This window comes from Lygodium microphyllum, chromosome 25 (assembly GCF_053477565.2).
Source record: "Lygodium microphyllum isolate KBCC chromosome 25, Lygodium_microphyllum_v1.1.10, whole genome shotgun sequence".
Classification (NCBI taxonomy): Eukaryota; Viridiplantae; Streptophyta; class Polypodiopsida; order Schizaeales; family Lygodiaceae; genus Lygodium; species Lygodium microphyllum.
This window is the reverse complement of record NC_141159.1, coordinates 104,049,749-104,068,269: the sequence shown is the minus strand read 5'-3', so window position 1 is coordinate 104,068,269 and position 18,521 is coordinate 104,049,749. Positions and strand designations below refer to the sequence as shown.

At 41.2% G+C, this 18,521-nt stretch overlaps 1 protein-coding gene across 4 annotated transcripts in view; it reads right to left on the bottom strand.

Annotated features, from left to right (window-relative positions):
• Window positions 1-9,416: 9,416 nt before the first annotated feature.
• LOC148014580 (uncharacterized) overlaps window positions 9,417-18,521 on the bottom strand; it is an 84,200-nt gene continuing 75,095 nt past the window's right edge. For 2 of the 4 annotated variants that reach the window (XM_087666404.1, XM_087666406.1), the window contains 2 exons: window positions 10,643-10,764; window positions 9,423-10,231 (listed from right to left, as the gene is read on the bottom strand). In XM_087666404.1, coding sequence (XP_087522530.1) covers window positions 10,711-10,764 — 54 coding nt within the window. In that variant the 3' untranslated portion in view covers window positions 9,423-10,231; window positions 10,643-10,710. Of the gene's footprint in view, window positions 10,232-10,642; window positions 10,765-18,521 lie in introns of all 4 variants that reach the window. The other 2 variants (XM_087666405.1, XM_087666407.1) reach the window with 2 other exon arrangements.

Genomic DNA, 18,521 nt, shown 5'->3' with positions numbered 1-18,521 from the left:
AATCACATACCGCCCAACCTTATGGAGTTGGAAGGTCCCATCCTAGGTTGGAGAACTATCTTCTCTTGTGAGATAAATAGATTTTGTACAAATAGATTTTGTACAACTCTTGTGGGAGTGATGATTTTGTATATATTTATTGAATTAATATGAAATATATAATTTTTAAAGTATTTATCTTGCACTAAAATTGTATTAACAATAGATTAATTTTTAAAGTGTTTGATTTGTACTAAAGGTTGTGTTAAGAATACATTGATAAAAGAATACTAGTTTTATATATTAAACAATGTGGTGAAATGCCTTACTTAATTAGATAACTCAACTTAACCCTTTTAAAAAAGTAGGCCTGGTTTCAACAATCAATCACCTAATTAGGAGGACCCAATAAGTTGGGTAGATTTTTTAAAACACTAAAAGAGTTGTTAGCATGAGCCTTCAAATCAATTAGATAGATAGATATCTAGCCTAACACTATTTTAGGACACTAGTGTGAGACTATGCCTTACGGGCCGAGGGGATGGATGTCTTATTCCCTCTCCTTCCTCACTCTCATTGAACCAAGTGTGATGTTATCCCACTCTCACCTTTGATCGATTACAAATTAACGCTCCTTAGGTGGACACTAGACAAAACATGAATTGGCCCACCTAATTCGTATTTTTGTTGGTATTGTAGCAGCTACTTGGAGCAACAAAAAGTAATCTATAATTGATTTTTCAAGTACAAAAGCTAAGTACAAAGGTGCTACTATGACAGTATGTGGAGTGGTACAAGTACAAAAATTGTTGGTTGATTTGGATGTGCAAGTAGATGGTCCAGTTGTCATTCATCGTGATAATACAAGTGACATATAGTTGGCTAAGAACCATGTGTTTCATGCTAGATAAGATACTTTGTGACTGATAAGATACTTGCAAGTAAGATCGCGACTTGTAGTATATCAACACACTAAATTAGATAGCTTGCATTTTCACAAAGGCATTGGATGTAGAAAGCTTGAAGATTTTGAAGTTTACTTAGATTTATAGAGATACATTGAGCTCGAGGGCGAGTGTTGAGATGTAAAGCTAAACACGTACGGACATTAATGATGACTACCTTGCTAGATGGATTCCTACATCTACATTTACAATGTCAATAGTCATTATGATCTATGCTTACTAACTCATCACTTATTGTATTTGGTTAGTTACATCTACCTACAATTTGTATAATTATAGCATCAATCGATCAGTATAGTCAATTATACATTATTTGACATAGTATGTCAATTTCTTATATGTTGTATCTTATCATATTTTCTATACATTGTGTAGTGTGTGAAGAAAAAAGAAAGACCAATAAGAAAGTGTTTTGACCTTCATCTCTATTCTTGTATTCTTGAGTGAGCTTTTTCTTACATGTATTATGTGTGTTCAATACAACAGTTTGAGCAAGTCCCCCACTATGCAATTTGTGACGCATGAAATCTTTGGCATAAAAGTCATGGGGAATGTAGATCATATTCTTGCTATGCAGATCATATATGACAAAGACAAGAAGATTGTCTATTTGTCTCAAAAGGAGTACATTTGGAAGGCATTTAAATGCTTCAATATGGAGGGGGAAGGCTACTAATATTCCATTAACTCCATATTTGAAACCAAGTTAAGACAATAGCCTTATATCGAATGAGTAGAAAGTTGAAATGGCCAAGGTTTCTATTTTTTGTAGCCACAAAGCTACACAAAAAAGCTATATAACTTGCTCATCTAATGGGAAACTTGGGTATTGCAAGAGAGATGCCCATTTTGCATTATGATAGAGTGCCAACCATTTGGCATGAAATCCTCTCTCGTGCAAAGAAAAGGCACCTTGAGATGAAGTATCACTTCATTAGGGAGATGCTTGTAGATTACCTCACTAGATGGATCTGCCGATCTACAATTACAATGTCAGTGGGTCATTATGATATATACTCGACTACTGACTCATCACTTATTGTATTTGGTTAGTTATATCTACCTACAATTCATGTAACTATAGCATCAATCGATTAGTATAATCATGCATTTTTAAACATGGTATGCCACTTTTTTATATGTTTTATCCTATCATATTTTATGTACATTGTATAGTGTGTGAAGAAAAAAGAAAAACCAACAAGAAAGTGTTTTGACCTCCATCTCTATTCTTATATTCTTGAGTGAGCACTTTCGTACCTTTGGGTGTCTTGCATATACACACATTCCCCACATACTCAAAAAAAAGTTGGATAACAAGGCTATTAAATGCATTTTTGTGGGATATAGCAGTGAGACCAAAGGCTACAGACTCTATGATCGTGTCTCTAAAAAGATGTTTGTCAGTAGGGAGGGATGTACTATTTGATGAAAAATCAGAATTGTCCCTTGCTAGTTTTGACACATATGAGGCTACCCGTGATGTATTTGAAGGGTTGTTGCCCATTCCATTTGGTGATTCAGCTGGAGTTTCAGCAAGTGAACTTAATATTATGCCAACTGCTCCACTGGAAAATGCAAAAAATCAACCATTGGCTTATCTAAATATTCATCAAAGTGCTGAAAATGAAATTCAACAAGAGCTTATGCATAGTTAAGAGGCAAGACAAATGCCTAGATGGTATTTACAGACTATGAAAGATAGTCATTTGGATGCACCCATGGCTGGTCGTACTAGAAGGCAAGCTCATATGCATGATACTGCACATACCATGGAGTTTGTTATGGCAACAAGTACAATTAATGATGAGAACCCTGAATGTTTTCAGGATGCACAACAAAGTGTGCATTGGATGGTAGAAATGCAAGCTGAATTTGATTCTATCATTAACAATCAAACATGGGATTTAGTGTCTTTGCACTTGAGGAAGAAAGCCATTGGAACAAAATGGATCTACAAGCTGAAACAGAATGCAGATGGATCCATTAATAAATATAAGGCAAGGCTTGTAGCTAAAGGCTATGCATAGAAGAAAGGCACTGACTATGAGGAGACATTTGCTCCTACCTCCCGAATGACTACCATCAGATCTATGGTTGCTTTGGCTGCCCATTATGGATGGACTATGTATCAGTTAGATATTTAAACTACATTTTTACATGGGAAACTTCATGAGGAAGTATATGTATAGCAGCCTATAGGTTTTGCAGTTGAGGGATCCGAACACTTGGTTTGCAAGCTCAAAAATGCTTTCTATGGCTTGTAACAAGCTCCTACATCTTGGTATGCAAAGATTGATGCCTTTTTACTCAACCAAAGGTTTATAAATTGCTCATCTGAGTCTATCCTTTATGTATGTAAAGAGGGGGATCCATGCTTATCATTTGTCTATATGTTGATGATCTTTTACTTACAGAGACTCATACTAATCAAATTTCAACATTTAAACAAAATTTGCGACAAACTTTTGAGATGTCAGACTTGGGGTCTTTGCATTATTACTTGGACAAACAGTTTATACATGATGCTAGAGGTATTGGTTTATCATAGCCAAGATGCATTGGCAAACTTCTTGAAAATAGACTTACAAGATTGCAAGTCAATCTGTACATCAATGGAACCTGGACTAAAGCTGTCATTACATGATGACAGTGATTTGTTTGATATACACACATGCTCTAGTAGTTGGATGCCTTATTTACTTATGCAACACTAGACCGGACATACAGTTTACAGTTTCAGTCCTAAGCAAATATATGCTTCAACCATGCATGTCACATTGGCAAGCTATTAAGTGTGTATTTTGTTACTTGCAAGGTACTAGATCTCTTAAATTTCTTTATGCCAAAGGGGAACCACTGCAGGTACATGCTTATAGTGGTTCTGATTGGACTGGTGATTATGCTTCGCGTCACTCCACTAGTGGCAATTGTTTCTTTCTTGACTCATCTTGCATATATTGGCTTAGCACAAGAAACAATCCACTGTTACCACATCACCATATGAAGCTAAATACAAGGCAACTTTCACTACCACAGTTGAATGTGTATGGATTAGACACTTGCTAGCTAATCTGGATGTATCTGTTACGGAGCCTACTCCTTTGTTCACTAATAGTCAAAGTGCCATTGCAATGGCATGAAACCCAAGATTTCATGCACACGCGAAACACATTGAGATACATTATCACTTTGTCAAAGAGAGACTACATGCAAGTGATATCAACCTTGTCTATTGTCCTACCACCAATATGTTGGAGGTAAAGGCGCCTCTACCCAGTCACCCATGTATTACTACACTAACAGTCACAGCCACTGCACACTGTAGGTGGCGAGCGCCCATCACCGTCACTTTATTCTTTATTCTTTTAGTGACAGTTTGAATAAAGGAAGGCCCGGGCACACATTATGACTGTTGGAGTTCCCATTTCTAGTCTCTCCCTTTCTTGCTCTTACTCTCCCGCCATAGCTCTCAATTCCAACCTTCGATCCGTCGCTCCCTTTCAACTGGTATCAGAGATTTGCTTTCTAACTCTTGAGCTTGGTTCGTGGCATTCTCAGCATCCCATCAACTCCCTACTTGTATTGGGTCTCCTTCCCGACAGCCATATCCGACTCCTTCAAGCTCCCATCACTCCCCGACTTCCCGAGCACCTTCCCAGCATTGTTGGGCACCTTCAGGGCATTACGTCAAGGGTATTTGATCATTTTCTTCAGGGTTTACTTTAGTTCTCAGGTCTTACAAGCTGTAAACAAGATTGGGGCAGCCACCATTGAAGCTCCCTTGCTTCATATCTCACTTACCTTTGAACAAGACTTGCTGGAGCTTGTTTAAGGCCTTCCTTGGCTTTAACCGGACCCCTCCGAAGCTTGGCCACCATTTTTTGCAGCCCCAGGACCAACATTTACAGTTGGTGGAATCACGCAGCCCTCTCGTATGTGTCTTCAGCATTGACAGTCAGATGGACAGCTTGATGACGCAGGATATCATGTGTGTTTTGGAGACTCTGCATGAAAGATCACTCGTGGCAGACTTGTGATTGTGAGAGATGCCAAGGCTAGCAATCTCTACCCCTTGATTGTATCAGCTTCTTCCCTTGATCATGTTTTGTCTGTGGGTTCTATCCCACATGTATCTCTTTGGCATGCCCGTTTGGGCCATATGTCTTTGAAGGGAATGAAAATGCTTTCTGGTTTGCAATACTTACCACCCCTTGATTATACATGTTTTGATTCATGTGAGCATTGTCTTTATGGCAGGCAGCTAGGTCTATGCATAAGAAGTCTAGTAGGCCACGCATGAGTGTGCCCTTGGCATTGGTACATTCGGATGTATATGGGCCCATGCCTTGTCAATCTATAGGTGGTGCAAAGTATTTTGTTACATTCATAGATGATGTTTCACGAAAAGTTTGGGCTTATTCCGTTAAGCTAAAATCCGATGTCTTGGCTGTGTTTCAGAGATGGCTTGCATTGGTTGAGAACCAGTCTGGGTATAGGCTAAAATGCCTAAGGACAGATAATGGGGGTGAGTATGTCTCACGTGCTTTTGAGCAGTTATGTGATGAGGGGTATTAAGCGTCAGTTGACCGCCCGCTACACCCCCCCCCCCCCCCCAGAATGGTTTGGCTGAGCGGATGAATAGAACCATCCAGGAGCGTGTATGCAGTATGCTTAGCCATGCAAGCCTACCACAGAGCTTTTGGACTGAGGCAGTTAGTACAGTTGTGCATGTCATAAACAGATCACCCTCTAGTGGTTTGGATTTCTAGGTTGTAGAGGAGATATGGACTGGAAAACCTCCCTCTTATGCGCATCTCCGTATCTTTGGATGTGAGGCATTTTGCCATGTGCTCAGCGACAAGAGAAGTAAGCTAGATCCCAAGAGTGTCAAATGCATTTTCCTTGGTTATGGGGATGCACGTGAGATGGGTTACCGTCTCTGGGATCCACATGCACGAAAAGTAATCCGCAGTCATGATGTAGTCTTCCATGAAGACAAAATGCATAGGCAGCCTAAGAGAGTTGTTGAGATCCGCAGGGTCATATTTCAAGAGGAGCCGAGAGCTCCCACGCACAGCCAGTTGAACAGCCTATAGCTGTAACAGATGCTCATGGTCAGGATGTTGAACAGGTAGTTAGGCAGGCAACAGAGCCTGCCGTGAGACGGTCTACTAGAGATAGACGTCCACCTGATAGATTTCATCCCTCGATGCATTATGTCTTGGTTACAAATGCAGGAGAGCCTTTCACCTATGATGAGGCTATGCGCAGGGGTGACAGTCACTCCTGGGAGAGGACTATGCAATCTAAGATAGACTCCCTGCATAAGAATGACAGGGATTTGGTTTCCTTGCCTACGGGCAAGAAGGCTTTGCTATGCAAGTGGGTGTACAAGCTAAAAAGTACCCCTGGACACCCCAAGCCGGCATACAAGGCTAGATTGGTAGCAAAGGGTTTTAAGCAAGAGCATGGTGTGGACTTTGACGATGTCTTTTCTCTTGTGGTTAAGATTACCACCCTGCGCTTAGTCTTGGCTTTGGTTGCTCAGCTTGACTTGGATTTATACCAGATGGATGTCAAGACGACTTTCTTACATGGAGACTTGCATGATGAGATTTATATGGAGCAGCCTAAGGGCTTTGCAGAACCTGGCATGCAGCACCTAGTGTGCAAATTAAAAAAAAGTATTTATGGCTTGAAACAGGCACCTAGGGAGTGGTATCATAAGTTTGATGCCTTTATGCAGTCATAGGGCTACAACCGGAGTGCTATGGATCCGTGTCTTTACACGAAGAAAGCTCGTGATGGTTCTTTATTGATTTTGGTACTCTATGTGGATGATATGCTGATAGGAGGGAAAGCTCATGATGAGCTAAATGCTCTTAAGGCTCAGCTCAAGAAGAGCTTTGAGATGAAAGATCTGGGACAGGCCGCTCACATACTTGGTATGTGCATTAGACGCGACAGGCATCAGAGACTCCTCTACTTGTCTCACAAAGTCCTTGAGTGCTTCCGCATGCAAGACGTAAAGCCTATTGGTTGTCCATTGCCTTCTTATGTGAAGGTATCACAAGCTGATTGTCCGCAGACAGATGAGCAGAGGGCCGAGATGGCCAAGATTCCCTATGCATCCGTAGTGGACAGTCTTATGTATCCCATGATAGCCACTCGTCCAGATATTGCCTTTGCAGTTGGTGTTGTGGCACGCTATATGGCTACACCTGGCAAGAAGCATTGGGATGTCGTGAAGGGTATCATGAAGTACCTGAAAGGCACTGCAGATATGTGCATATGCTATGGCAGCTAGGATACAGGAGTCGTGGGGTACACTGACTCTGATTATGCAGGACATGCAGATAGTAGGAACTCCACTTCCGGCTACGTATTCACCTATGCTGGAGATGTTTCTTGGATGTCCAGGGTGTAGAAATTCACGGCCCTTTCTACTACAGAGGCCGAGTATATTGCAACCACTGAGGCTTGCAAGGAGGCCATTTGGTTGGGTCGTTTAGTTGCTAACCTTGATATTGATGTTATCCCTACACTGCATTCGGATTCTATGAGTGCTATTCAGTTAGCCAAGAATCCAGTCTTCCATGCGAAGTCGAAACACATCGAGGTGAGGTATCACTTCATACGTGGGGTCGTTGAGGACAAGTCTATTGATCTTGTCAAGATCTTGACTGACCAGAATCCTGCAGATCTGCTCACGAAAAGCCTCTCTACAAAGCGCTTTGCCTTCCTCAGGAGGTTGATGGACGTGGGATGAGATGGCGTCTTTCCTCATCCTGTTGTACATATGTACATGTTGTACTGTCTTTTTTCTTTTTCTTTTTACTCCTCACTGGGACAGATTCGCCTTTAAGTGGGAGGTTATTGTGGATAAAGAGGCCTCTGCCTAGCCGCCTGTGTATTACTACACTAACAATCACCGCCATTGCACACTGCAAGTGACGGACGCCCGTCACCGTCGCTTTATTCTTTATTCTTTTAGTGACAGTTTGAATAAAGGAAGGCCCGATCACACATTGTGACTGTTGGAGTTTCCATTTCTAGTCTCTCTCTTTCTTGCTCTTGCTCTCCCGCCATAGCTCTCGAGTTCAACCTTCAATCCGTCGCTCCCTTTCACAATAATGTAGCAAACATCTTCACCAAAGCTCTTCCTCATGACAAATTTGAAGCATTTCGCAATTTGATCTCCTTTGGTGACAGATGATCCTTGTACTTTTGATCACTCTTCACTCCATGGGAGGTTTGTTGGGTTTCACTCATGCTTACACTCACAGAGTGTCTATGTGATCAGGACACTGGGGCACTTTTTACTCTTGGTATGAGAGATTTTTTCCCCAGACTTAATCTTCTTTCATATGTGCTTATGTTACACACTTACAAGCACTTATCATATTCAGTGTGAACACCCCCTACAACCCTAAGGTTTAAGGGTTGTACTTAACTTTCAATTGACACTCTTTCAATCGATTGCATTGGGTCTCGTGCTTCACTCTTCATACTATCTACTACAACTGTCAACTGAGTTGCTTCAATCCTCTCACCCTTTCACAATTTCTAAGCCTATTTTATTTCTTTATCCATTTGTTTTAAAGTCAACATTTCAAAGAATATACATGACAAGTTTCAAAAGTACAATTATCACTACTACTAAAGGAACATATGGACACTTGGCGGAGTTCATACTTTGGCAAACTTCAATACCCACAATAACTTTAGCTAATATAATAACCAAAAAGAAGGTAGATTGAATATAGCAAGACTAAATATATGAGAGAATTGCTTAATAAAGGAACTCATAGTTTAATAAGCCTCAAGCAGTGAATTGCTTGATAAAGGAATTCATAGTTTAGTAGGCATCGATACCCACAAAAAGACTAGTTAGTCTTAACAACTAGAAAGTAGTAAGTGTATGAAACACATTATGATTGCATATGTTGCTTCTAGTTACCTTCATTTAAGTACTCGCTATTATTAGTAGCCACATTGTGCTTTGTAAATTTCCCAACACAAGAAACATGGATTCACCAATCTCATTTTGGCTTTAAGTTGTTGAACTCTTTTTAGCCCAAGAAAGGATCTCTTCAGGAATGAAGATTCCTACTCCTACTCACAACTCTACAAATAAGTGCTAACCAATCATAAAACTTCACAAGGTTGAGGTGACGTCACCCAAGTAATCATGTGAACATTCTTAAATGATGCTTGAACAAAGTTTCATACATAGTTTGTAGCTTTCTTGTACAAGCATCCCAAAAAATTTATATATCCATGACCTACAATTAAATAAATTGTGCAAATAAGCTTCCTTGACATCTAGTCAAAAGAACCTCTAGCAATATTTATTCATAAGCATTGGTCACACCCAATCCCTACAAATATTGACCATACATAGTGAATCTTTCTTTTATTTGATTCCTTAAAGTACTCATCTTTATACTTTAGTTGCTTCCAATTGACTATTATGCTCATAACACAATGTTGGCTATACACTCATCCCACCAAATCTCAAAGTGTGAATGATGCATACAACTACCAACCTAGGCACCTCATCTTATATCATTTGATTGTCTAGATTGAAACAAGTTTCCTTGCTCTTCTCATCCGAACAACCTTGGTGCAACTCAATATGGGCAAACACAAGAGTGACATATAATGAATCAATTGCTATCATAATACACATACTTAAATTCTAATGTCTACCTTGGGTTGAACTACGGAGTGTGGATCTATAGCCTCCACTTTATAGCTCTTATACAAGTTAGCTGTCATATGGACTTGGAAAGTAGTCATTAGGGCATCAAACGGCACCTGACTTGATCAACCATGCCTGCGTGAGTCATTAGTACAGCTCTTATATCTAGTAAGGTCACTATGTACACCCAAACTGCACAGGCCCATTTTATGAAGGCAAGCACAGTCAGATCTACACCTCTGCTTGCGGAAGATATTGTTTATAGACAAGAAAGCTCTTTATCGAATTTTTCATATACAAATTGTTAGGGTTTTCATGTAACAGCAAGATTCTTCCATCAAATTGTTCAATGATTCACATTGACTTGGGGAACAAATCCCAGTAGTATCTAAGATGTAAAATTTTGTGGGATTTTCAGCACCTCCCACCTTGCTGATCAGATGCTCGGGGCATCAACAAAAACTTCACCTGGTTAATAAGGGGAGCTCAAAGGAAGCTTCTACTCATGCTAATGATCCATTATCTGTATCGTGCTAGTGATCTGATTTTGCAACATGCTAGAGATGCAAATCTCCCACCCCTGCAAGAGAGTAACAGGAAGGAAGTCTTTCAGAAAAGCACAAAAAGCATTATCATCTATCAGGACACTTCCACAAGGAATTAAACTCTGACACTTTCAAGTCAAAATGTGTCACTCTTGATTACTTGTGTAGGAGAATTGAAGTACTACCACCTATTGTTATGTAAGACCTAAGACTTGAGTACCTTAACACTTACACAAGCAATTAAACTCTGACACTGTCCAGTCGAAATGTGTCACTCTTTATTACTAGTGCTAAAAATGTAGGAGAAATTAAGTACTGCCACCTACTGTTAAGTAAGACCTAAAGATTTGAGTAAACTTAACATCTCTTGTCCCAAAGAAAGAAACGTGAATTATAATATTAAACAAGACCATCTTGCATGCTTCATTATAAGACCAAAAAACTACCTGAATTCAACATTCAACCCTTTTAGCTTGGAACTCAAATGTCCAGATCATACGCATCACTTCTGTCTCTAAGCTCGAGCTAGCTTCTGCACCATAACAACACTGTCTCCTCTCAGGAACACCTACAATCGAAGGCCATACGTTCACCAACTGTTTTACTGAAAAGGTATGTTTCACTATCTCTGGCTAAAATACTAGAGCCTAGATGATGTCAGGTTTTCCATCCACCAAGATATACACATAAAATTAATGTCAAACACCCAAAAATGGAATACAAACGTACAAGTTCCAAATATACAAACATACAAGTTTCAAATGCTGTACTGCATATACAAGTTTCAAATACATGAGCTGAAACATGAGATACTGTAATGCATACCAATCATCTAGCCATAAAACAATTAGAATGCTTTCACAAAGCTGAGATGTCTACAAAAAGAATTCACGAAGATGCAAAGAAAATGAAGAGGAAGTCAAAATCGATCCCAGACTTGTTACACCTAGGGACTGCTCCTAACCTGCATCAAGTATCGGGAGAAGCAGGCCATCTCACCCACACACTTGTTTGCAATGCTTGCGCTTTGGTGCACCGGAAGCTGGACACAACCCACAGGTCTGTGTTCATCTAGAATTTGATTAGGCATCCTCTTACTCTCCTCTTTCCACTCCTCATGGTGGAGTAGCACCAGCTGGCGGACTTCGGATGCCTCTTTGATAACGTGCTCCTGCATCCTTTGCAGAAGTGGTGACAGGTGCAGGGATACTGAGGGTATGGGTGACAGTCAACTAATGTCAAGAAAATACCTACAAAGTTAACGATCATGGTCAACAACTCCTCATTTCCTCAACAGGTCATTCTCAAAGAGCCCGTTGGTGACTGTCTCAAATGCCATGCATTTACGTATCAGCAGAGAGTACACAATTTGAGAATAAGCCCATCCAGCATGCCAAACAAACCCCACCCTACCATGAACGACAACAGATTCACCAAAGTCCAGCATCACCATGGTAAGGGCCAAGCACTAATCCAGCAACCCTAGCTGAGAGCAAGGACCTCAGGAGGGGGCACATCAGGTCAGCAAGGTCCCCCTAGTAGACCCCTCCTCACTGCAGACATCATCCCTTCCCGCTCCCTGCCCCCTCCAAAAAAACCCAAAAAAATAAAAAACCCAAACACAAAACAAAAAGAAAAAAAACAATTGCCAATTGCCAGAAACATGTGTCCATCAAGCAAGAAACTTCAGAGACAACTACAGGTTTCCAAAACGTATGAAATACTAGAATAGATTTTTCATCAAAAACTAATTAGCTTGCAACAGCCAATGCAACCTGATCATGGTAACCAAAAAAAAAAAAATCCTGACTGCATTTTGTACATGCAGCATGCAACAGCCAATGCGACCTGATCCATCCCGCAAGTAGAACTTTTGAAGTAAGATTTTATTTATTTTCTTAAAAAATGTTTCAGGGAACACGTTTTGTCCTGAACCATCCTGCAAGTCATTTTCTATCCACAGCGCATTTTGGCTACATCTCATCTCACTTTTCTCGTTCGTTTCAGCTCGGACACCTGTCACCATACAGCTCACCTATCTCTAGCCCGTTTCAGCTGCACTCATCTCTGCCTCCATTTCTTTCTACTCTCTCTCCTCCTCCATCTCTTTCTCTTCCAATTCCACTTCCATCTCTTCCTCTTTCTCATCCTTCTCCATGCTCTTCTCACGGTTTGTGCTCCTCCATCTCCTTCTCCCCCACAATGTATTAGACATATTAAATGTATTATACATGTGCTATGGCATATAATGATTCATGAATCATGGTGTAGTATATACATTGTAGTTTGTGATTTGTGAATCATGAATGCTAATTTCTAAATGAGCAGAATCTAGAAGAGATGGATATTTATTTTCTAGGCTTTCAACTTTTTACTCTAGAGTCTAGGATCTAGGACCTAGGTACTAATTTTATATATATATAAATATAAAACTATGATTACCATTTTCCAAAACCTCAAAACCTAGAGGTGGCCAACAAAACAAAACCTTAAATCTTCTTTTTCTATTATTTGTCAAAGGAACATCTGGGTAAAAAGGCTCTTGTATTAGAAAGTCCTCACTATGAGCATCGCCATCCTCGACCCTCTTCCCCCCACCCCCCCAAAAAGCAAAGGAACGTATGTCCTTCACACAAGAAATTTCAGAAACAGGTACACGTTTCCAAAATGTATAAAATACTAGATTTGAATTTTCATCAGAAACTAATCAGGTCCACTAAAATTTTCCTAGTTGGAGCAAAAACGTCACTTTCACCTATTGACAACAGTTGTATTCAGTATAACAAAACCAACCTAACTCCTGATTGCATTTGGTACATGCAGCATGGTATAACCATACCAACATGATGTAAGTCACATTGTGACAATTGATTGCCTCTTACTTCTTTTCCTATTCTTTGCTCAAAGGAACAACTCAACAGCAATCATGTTTTCCATGACTACTTGTAAAAGTGACTTGATTGTTGAGCCAATCTTGTACCTCTACAAGTCTACAATGTACATCACAACTCACACCATACATGCAACATTGAGAAGCCTACACATACTTCTTTTCCTATTTGTATTCTTCTTTTCCGATTCTTTCTTTTTTCCCTATTCGATTACTTTGGATACAACCACGATGCCATGGTCCATCAAGATTCATCATTCACGAGTTATGCTCATGAATGTATGTATGTATGTAACCTTGCTCTATGCATTAAACATCCCTTGTGGGCTAATATGACCATGTATGCTACAAGATATGGTGGAAGTTACAACATCAAAATAGGTGTGCAAGCTGTGTCTAGTGTCACAATAGCATGGGATCAAGGTTGAAAGCCCATTTTTTGGCAAACAAAGGGCTTTGGGATTGCCCCTTTTTCAAGAATGACCAAAAATATCTTTGAGAGTCTCGAGTCATGAGAAGCCCAAATGTTGGGCATTTCTGTTTGATAGATAAATATATGGGATGAGCCAAAGATAAACCTCAGCAATCCCAGGATCTCAAAGGGAGTTTATTGATGTGGACACTAATGCTCAGACTATACAAGAGTCTCCGGCTGTAGGTTCTAGCTCCATGCCCTCAGCCAAGAAAAGTACGCTTCCCATACACAAGCAACAAGACATGAGAGCATCATTCCAAAAGGCAATGATTCAGGAAGCTACTAGAGAGATCACATGTGCATTTATCTTTTCAAATGACTCAGACTCCCTGACGAAAGTTAGCAATTTGTACCATCTCTCACTTTGGGTGTGAATGGGAGGGTCAAAAGTATGAGAGATTACATACCAAGGACCTTCCCAATGAGAAAGAAACCTTGACAAAAGAGCTAGAGCCTTTTACAGCAACATGGGAGAAGTATGGATGTACTGTGTTTTGCGATGGATTGTCACAATGTGTGAAATACAAACATCCACAATATATTGGTTTCTTGTAAGGGAACAATGTTTCCTAATGCCATAGATGCATCGACTAACAAATATAGTGATCACAAGTGCATATGCATGGCCTCATCTACAAAAAGTGTTTCTAATGTTTCCTACCTAATGGAAATGGGTTTCTTGGCAAGTATCATTCTCTTGTATCTCAATACGCCCAACTTTTAGGCCCATGATGGGAGGTTTTGACTAGAACAAGATATTGCTCATAGTTTGTTCCCTCATAGGGGGGCCTCTTTGGCAAGTTGGCCAAAGAAGGCCAGTGCGCCCTCTCTATGCTCCTATGCCACTTTCTCCCAAGCCTGATGCTGCATGAACAAGCAATGTGTTGGTCTCTGCTGGTTTTGCTCCCTCTCCTTCAATGTTTCCTCTCCGCTCAATGAATCCTTTCACTACTTGCCATCCCTGTAGAAGCTTTGTAGCATGCAATCTTTTTCACCCAAGACACATATCAAGCACACACAATGGAAACGTCCTTATTCTTTCCGAGGAGAAACTTCAATTGTGACAAACTTCAAACAAGTTTTTTTGTTTGTAAGTAAAATGTGGCTGATTATATTACTCAAAAAACTGATTACAACGGAATGCTTATGCTCGACAGACTAGCTGGTGCTGGTGCAAGGTCATAAATACATCATGTGTATAAGCTCTCAAGGCGGACTAGGGACGTTGGGGGCAAGAAGCCATTTGGGGGGGGAGGGGGATGTATCGCCATCTCAGGCTGCTTGCCTGCATCATGAAGAACAGGTCTTGGCCACCCCAAGTGCGCATGAAGTGAAAACGGAGCTCCCGACAAGCTCGAGACTCACCCTGCACCTGATCCCATCGGCCGCAGAGGGAGTGGATGATGGAGGTCTAGAGCTCTGCCAAAGTCACCTCATAGTTTTCAAGGTACGATACGGTACAGTACGATAAAATACAATACTAAATGGTACCTTATGATTTTATAAGGTACGGTATGATATTAGTACGAAAAAAAATTTAAGATAATCTTTTAAATAACAAAAACCATAAATCATTAAATGATAGATCATAGAATACATGTTTAAAGTGGAAATAGCCATTTCATTACAAAATAAGATGAATACATGGGGTGACCATCGCGGTCGCATGGGCTGCGCAAAACATGCGATACAACTACAATCTAGTATATCTGATACAAAAAAAGAGAGACCTATGTCATATGAATCTATGATGAGGCATCACTATCATCATCATCATCAGAACCATCTGAGTGCTCATCAAGAGAGTCTGAAGATGGCATTCGATGATGAGACACGCTCATACTCATCTTCACTGATGAGGTTACCATCATCATCAAATGATGGCTCCCTAGGTGGCGGCTGTGTAGGCAAGGGGGGGATGTCATCATGAGACACAGGATGTGAGCTACTAGAGCCCCGCCTTACATATGTCTGCAAGCCACTCGAACCACCCCTCCTTGATGATGGAGGGCGTCGAATGACCATGCCCCTACTATCACCTACTCGAACTCCTCATCCACGAGCACCCTGATAGAGTGTCACGAGTATCTGCTGCTATAAGCTCTCTATAGAGTTCTGCAAAAATCATCACCTCCTCCTCATCCACCTCTTTATGTATACTCGGAAGAGTATCACCTGTCAACTTGAATGTATCAATATTCACCTACACAATGCAATGATGCACGTAAGATTGATCATTGTAAATGCTGAAGTCTAAATTGTAAAGTATAAACTTCAAAGTTCAAAGTTTAAAAGTTAAAACAACAAATTTTAAAATTTAAATGTTATGGTTAAGTGTTTAAACTTTACTTGCTTCGGACTACACATGCTCATCATAGCTCTCATCATGCGTAAGTTAGTGCGGCAATAGACTAGCCACTCTAACTCTGTCGTGTGCTAAGCCGATTGCGAATCTTTATGTGAATGAGAGAATAGGCACTCCAATTTCTCTCACATGCGCTCGAAGAGCAATCCTAGCCAAGGACCCTCATGGCTAAGGGCTAAACGATCTCCAATGCGTATCCAAAGTTTTGCCACCAAAATAAAGACTTCACAAGTGACTCTCTCCTCCAACAAGTGGGAGAAGCAAAAGCCACATGCCCTCTCTAATCTGCATAGCATCCTAGCTCCTCCAAAATTGTATTGTGGTTATCCACAGGGACCACACGAGTCAAATAAGCAAGTTGGTCCGAACAGAACTCTCTATCATCCATGGCCGCCGGTGACTTGTAGGCTAGATGTACCAATGCGGCAAAACCATGGATAGGCTTATGCATCCACGCCAATCTCCTCTCTGCTATCTCTAAAACATGTGCACGCTGTGTCTCTGTGATCATTGTACAAGTACGTGCCTCCACCAATGCCGCTCTAAAGAAGTGAAGGAGAAGACCCATGGTGGACCCCTCGCAATCACTCATGCATAACACTCTATAAAAGGGAGTCACAACAATGACAACGGCACGGACTTTTTGCCAAAACTACTCATTAAGGCACAAGCATTGCATGGCTTTGGCCTCCTCTATCTCATGTTCATCCCACTCATTCCATAGAGTGGACACCATTGTTTGGCGCAAGGCGGCGGACCGCACCTCATAAAGGCGCTCCAACAATCACCATGTAAGCAAAGCCAGTTGAAGAACACTTCTTCAACTCCAGTGTGCTATGCTCACGATACATCGCAAGCACCTTTACCTTTACCGTGAAGAATGTGACAATTGATGTAGCTTTACAAACCACCCTCTTCACCCACTTGAGCTTTCCAATGTCCTCCATGAGCAAGTCCAAACAATGACTTGCACATGGAGTCCACACAATCGTAGGGAACTCGGCCTCAAACAAACGGCCCATGCGCTAACAATTTGATGCATTGTTGATAACAACTTGCACCACATTTGAGGGACCCACCTACAACCACAATTTACAAATTACAAGTATACTTATTACTAACAATACTTAGAAATTGGAGATTAGAGAGAGAAAGAGTCTAGAGAGAGTTCAAACTTGAGCCTTTCAACTTTCAAGATTCAAGAATGAAGAGAGATAGGGCCTGGGGGTTGGGAGCCTTGCGGCCTGGGGGGAAAGAGAAAATCGAGATATATCATAGATACTAGAGAGAGATTAATTATTAGAATAGGGAGATAGATAGTTATGCATAAATCAAATTTCAATTATGAATCATGATATTATCGTAATGAAATAAAGTGAAACAAATTTAAAAGGCAAATTGCAATGCATACCTCAATGATAGCTTGTTGAATGTGGCAGTAGATGAATACGCCTGTCGTTTTTCTCCCCCTCTTGCCGGTATCTACTACCCGCAAAAAGTAAGTGCCAAGTGGACATGAGACAAGTATGTTGATGATGCCCCGTTTCTTACGATCACTCCATCCATCGGTGAGAATGGAGCAACCATATTTTATCCATGCGGCCCGAATAGGATCAACGGCTCTATCAATCCTCTCCTCTTCATCAATCTTTTTTCGTCCTCATGTCATTGTATGTAACACTAGTCCATCCTTCACATGGACCCACACTGGCAATGGCTTTTACCATCTTCTTCCATTACTCTTGCTTTAGGACATTGAATGCAAGATTGCACTCAATCACTGTGCGTGCAATTTTAATGTCCGCAAGTCATTGCCTTTCTCTAAGAAAAGCAACAGATCCACACACATAACCAGGAGCTTGAGAGAGAGAGGATTGTCTCTCCGGAACCGCATGAGCCTCCACTCTTTATCTTTTACTGGAGCCAGATGCGGATGTGGAGCCTCCACAACCGATGGTAGAGACCTCTCCCGCATCGGTTGAAGATACGCCCACATTGGATGCTTCCTCGTTAGTAGGCATAGGAGTTGGTGCCGATAAGCCACTTCCTCCTCTTGTGGATCCCCCTCTCATCTTGGCGAGAATCTCCTCCACAATGTTTTGAGGGATCTCCTTGCATGGAGCAACTTGCCCCCCCATCTTGGAAAAATGCATGGCTGGAAAAGGGGGTGGGATGAGGTATCCAAGGCTTCCCACACCCCGAAAAGTGCCACGCAGGCAGGCGGAACACACAAGAGTAAAGGTCGGGGCGCAGGAAACGTGAGACGTAGGATTGATGACGCAGACCAAGTGGCCTAGATAGGCCCAGAAATTCTTACGAATTCGTACGGATACATACCGTACGAATCATACGGTACGGACAGATCCGTACGTTGTATAGAGGCAACTATGAGTCGTCTGTACTGAAAGTCTCTCCTTGCCAAAAACCTCCTGACAACGCACCTTCCAGATGTGCCATCCAGTAAGACTCCCTACAATCTCCCATACCTCAAAGCGGTCTGCTATGGGCTCCAATACCTAGCGGATGGGTAGAGCCTCCAAGCCGACCACTATACACAACCCAGCCTCAATGATGAATATCCTACTACATCCCGAC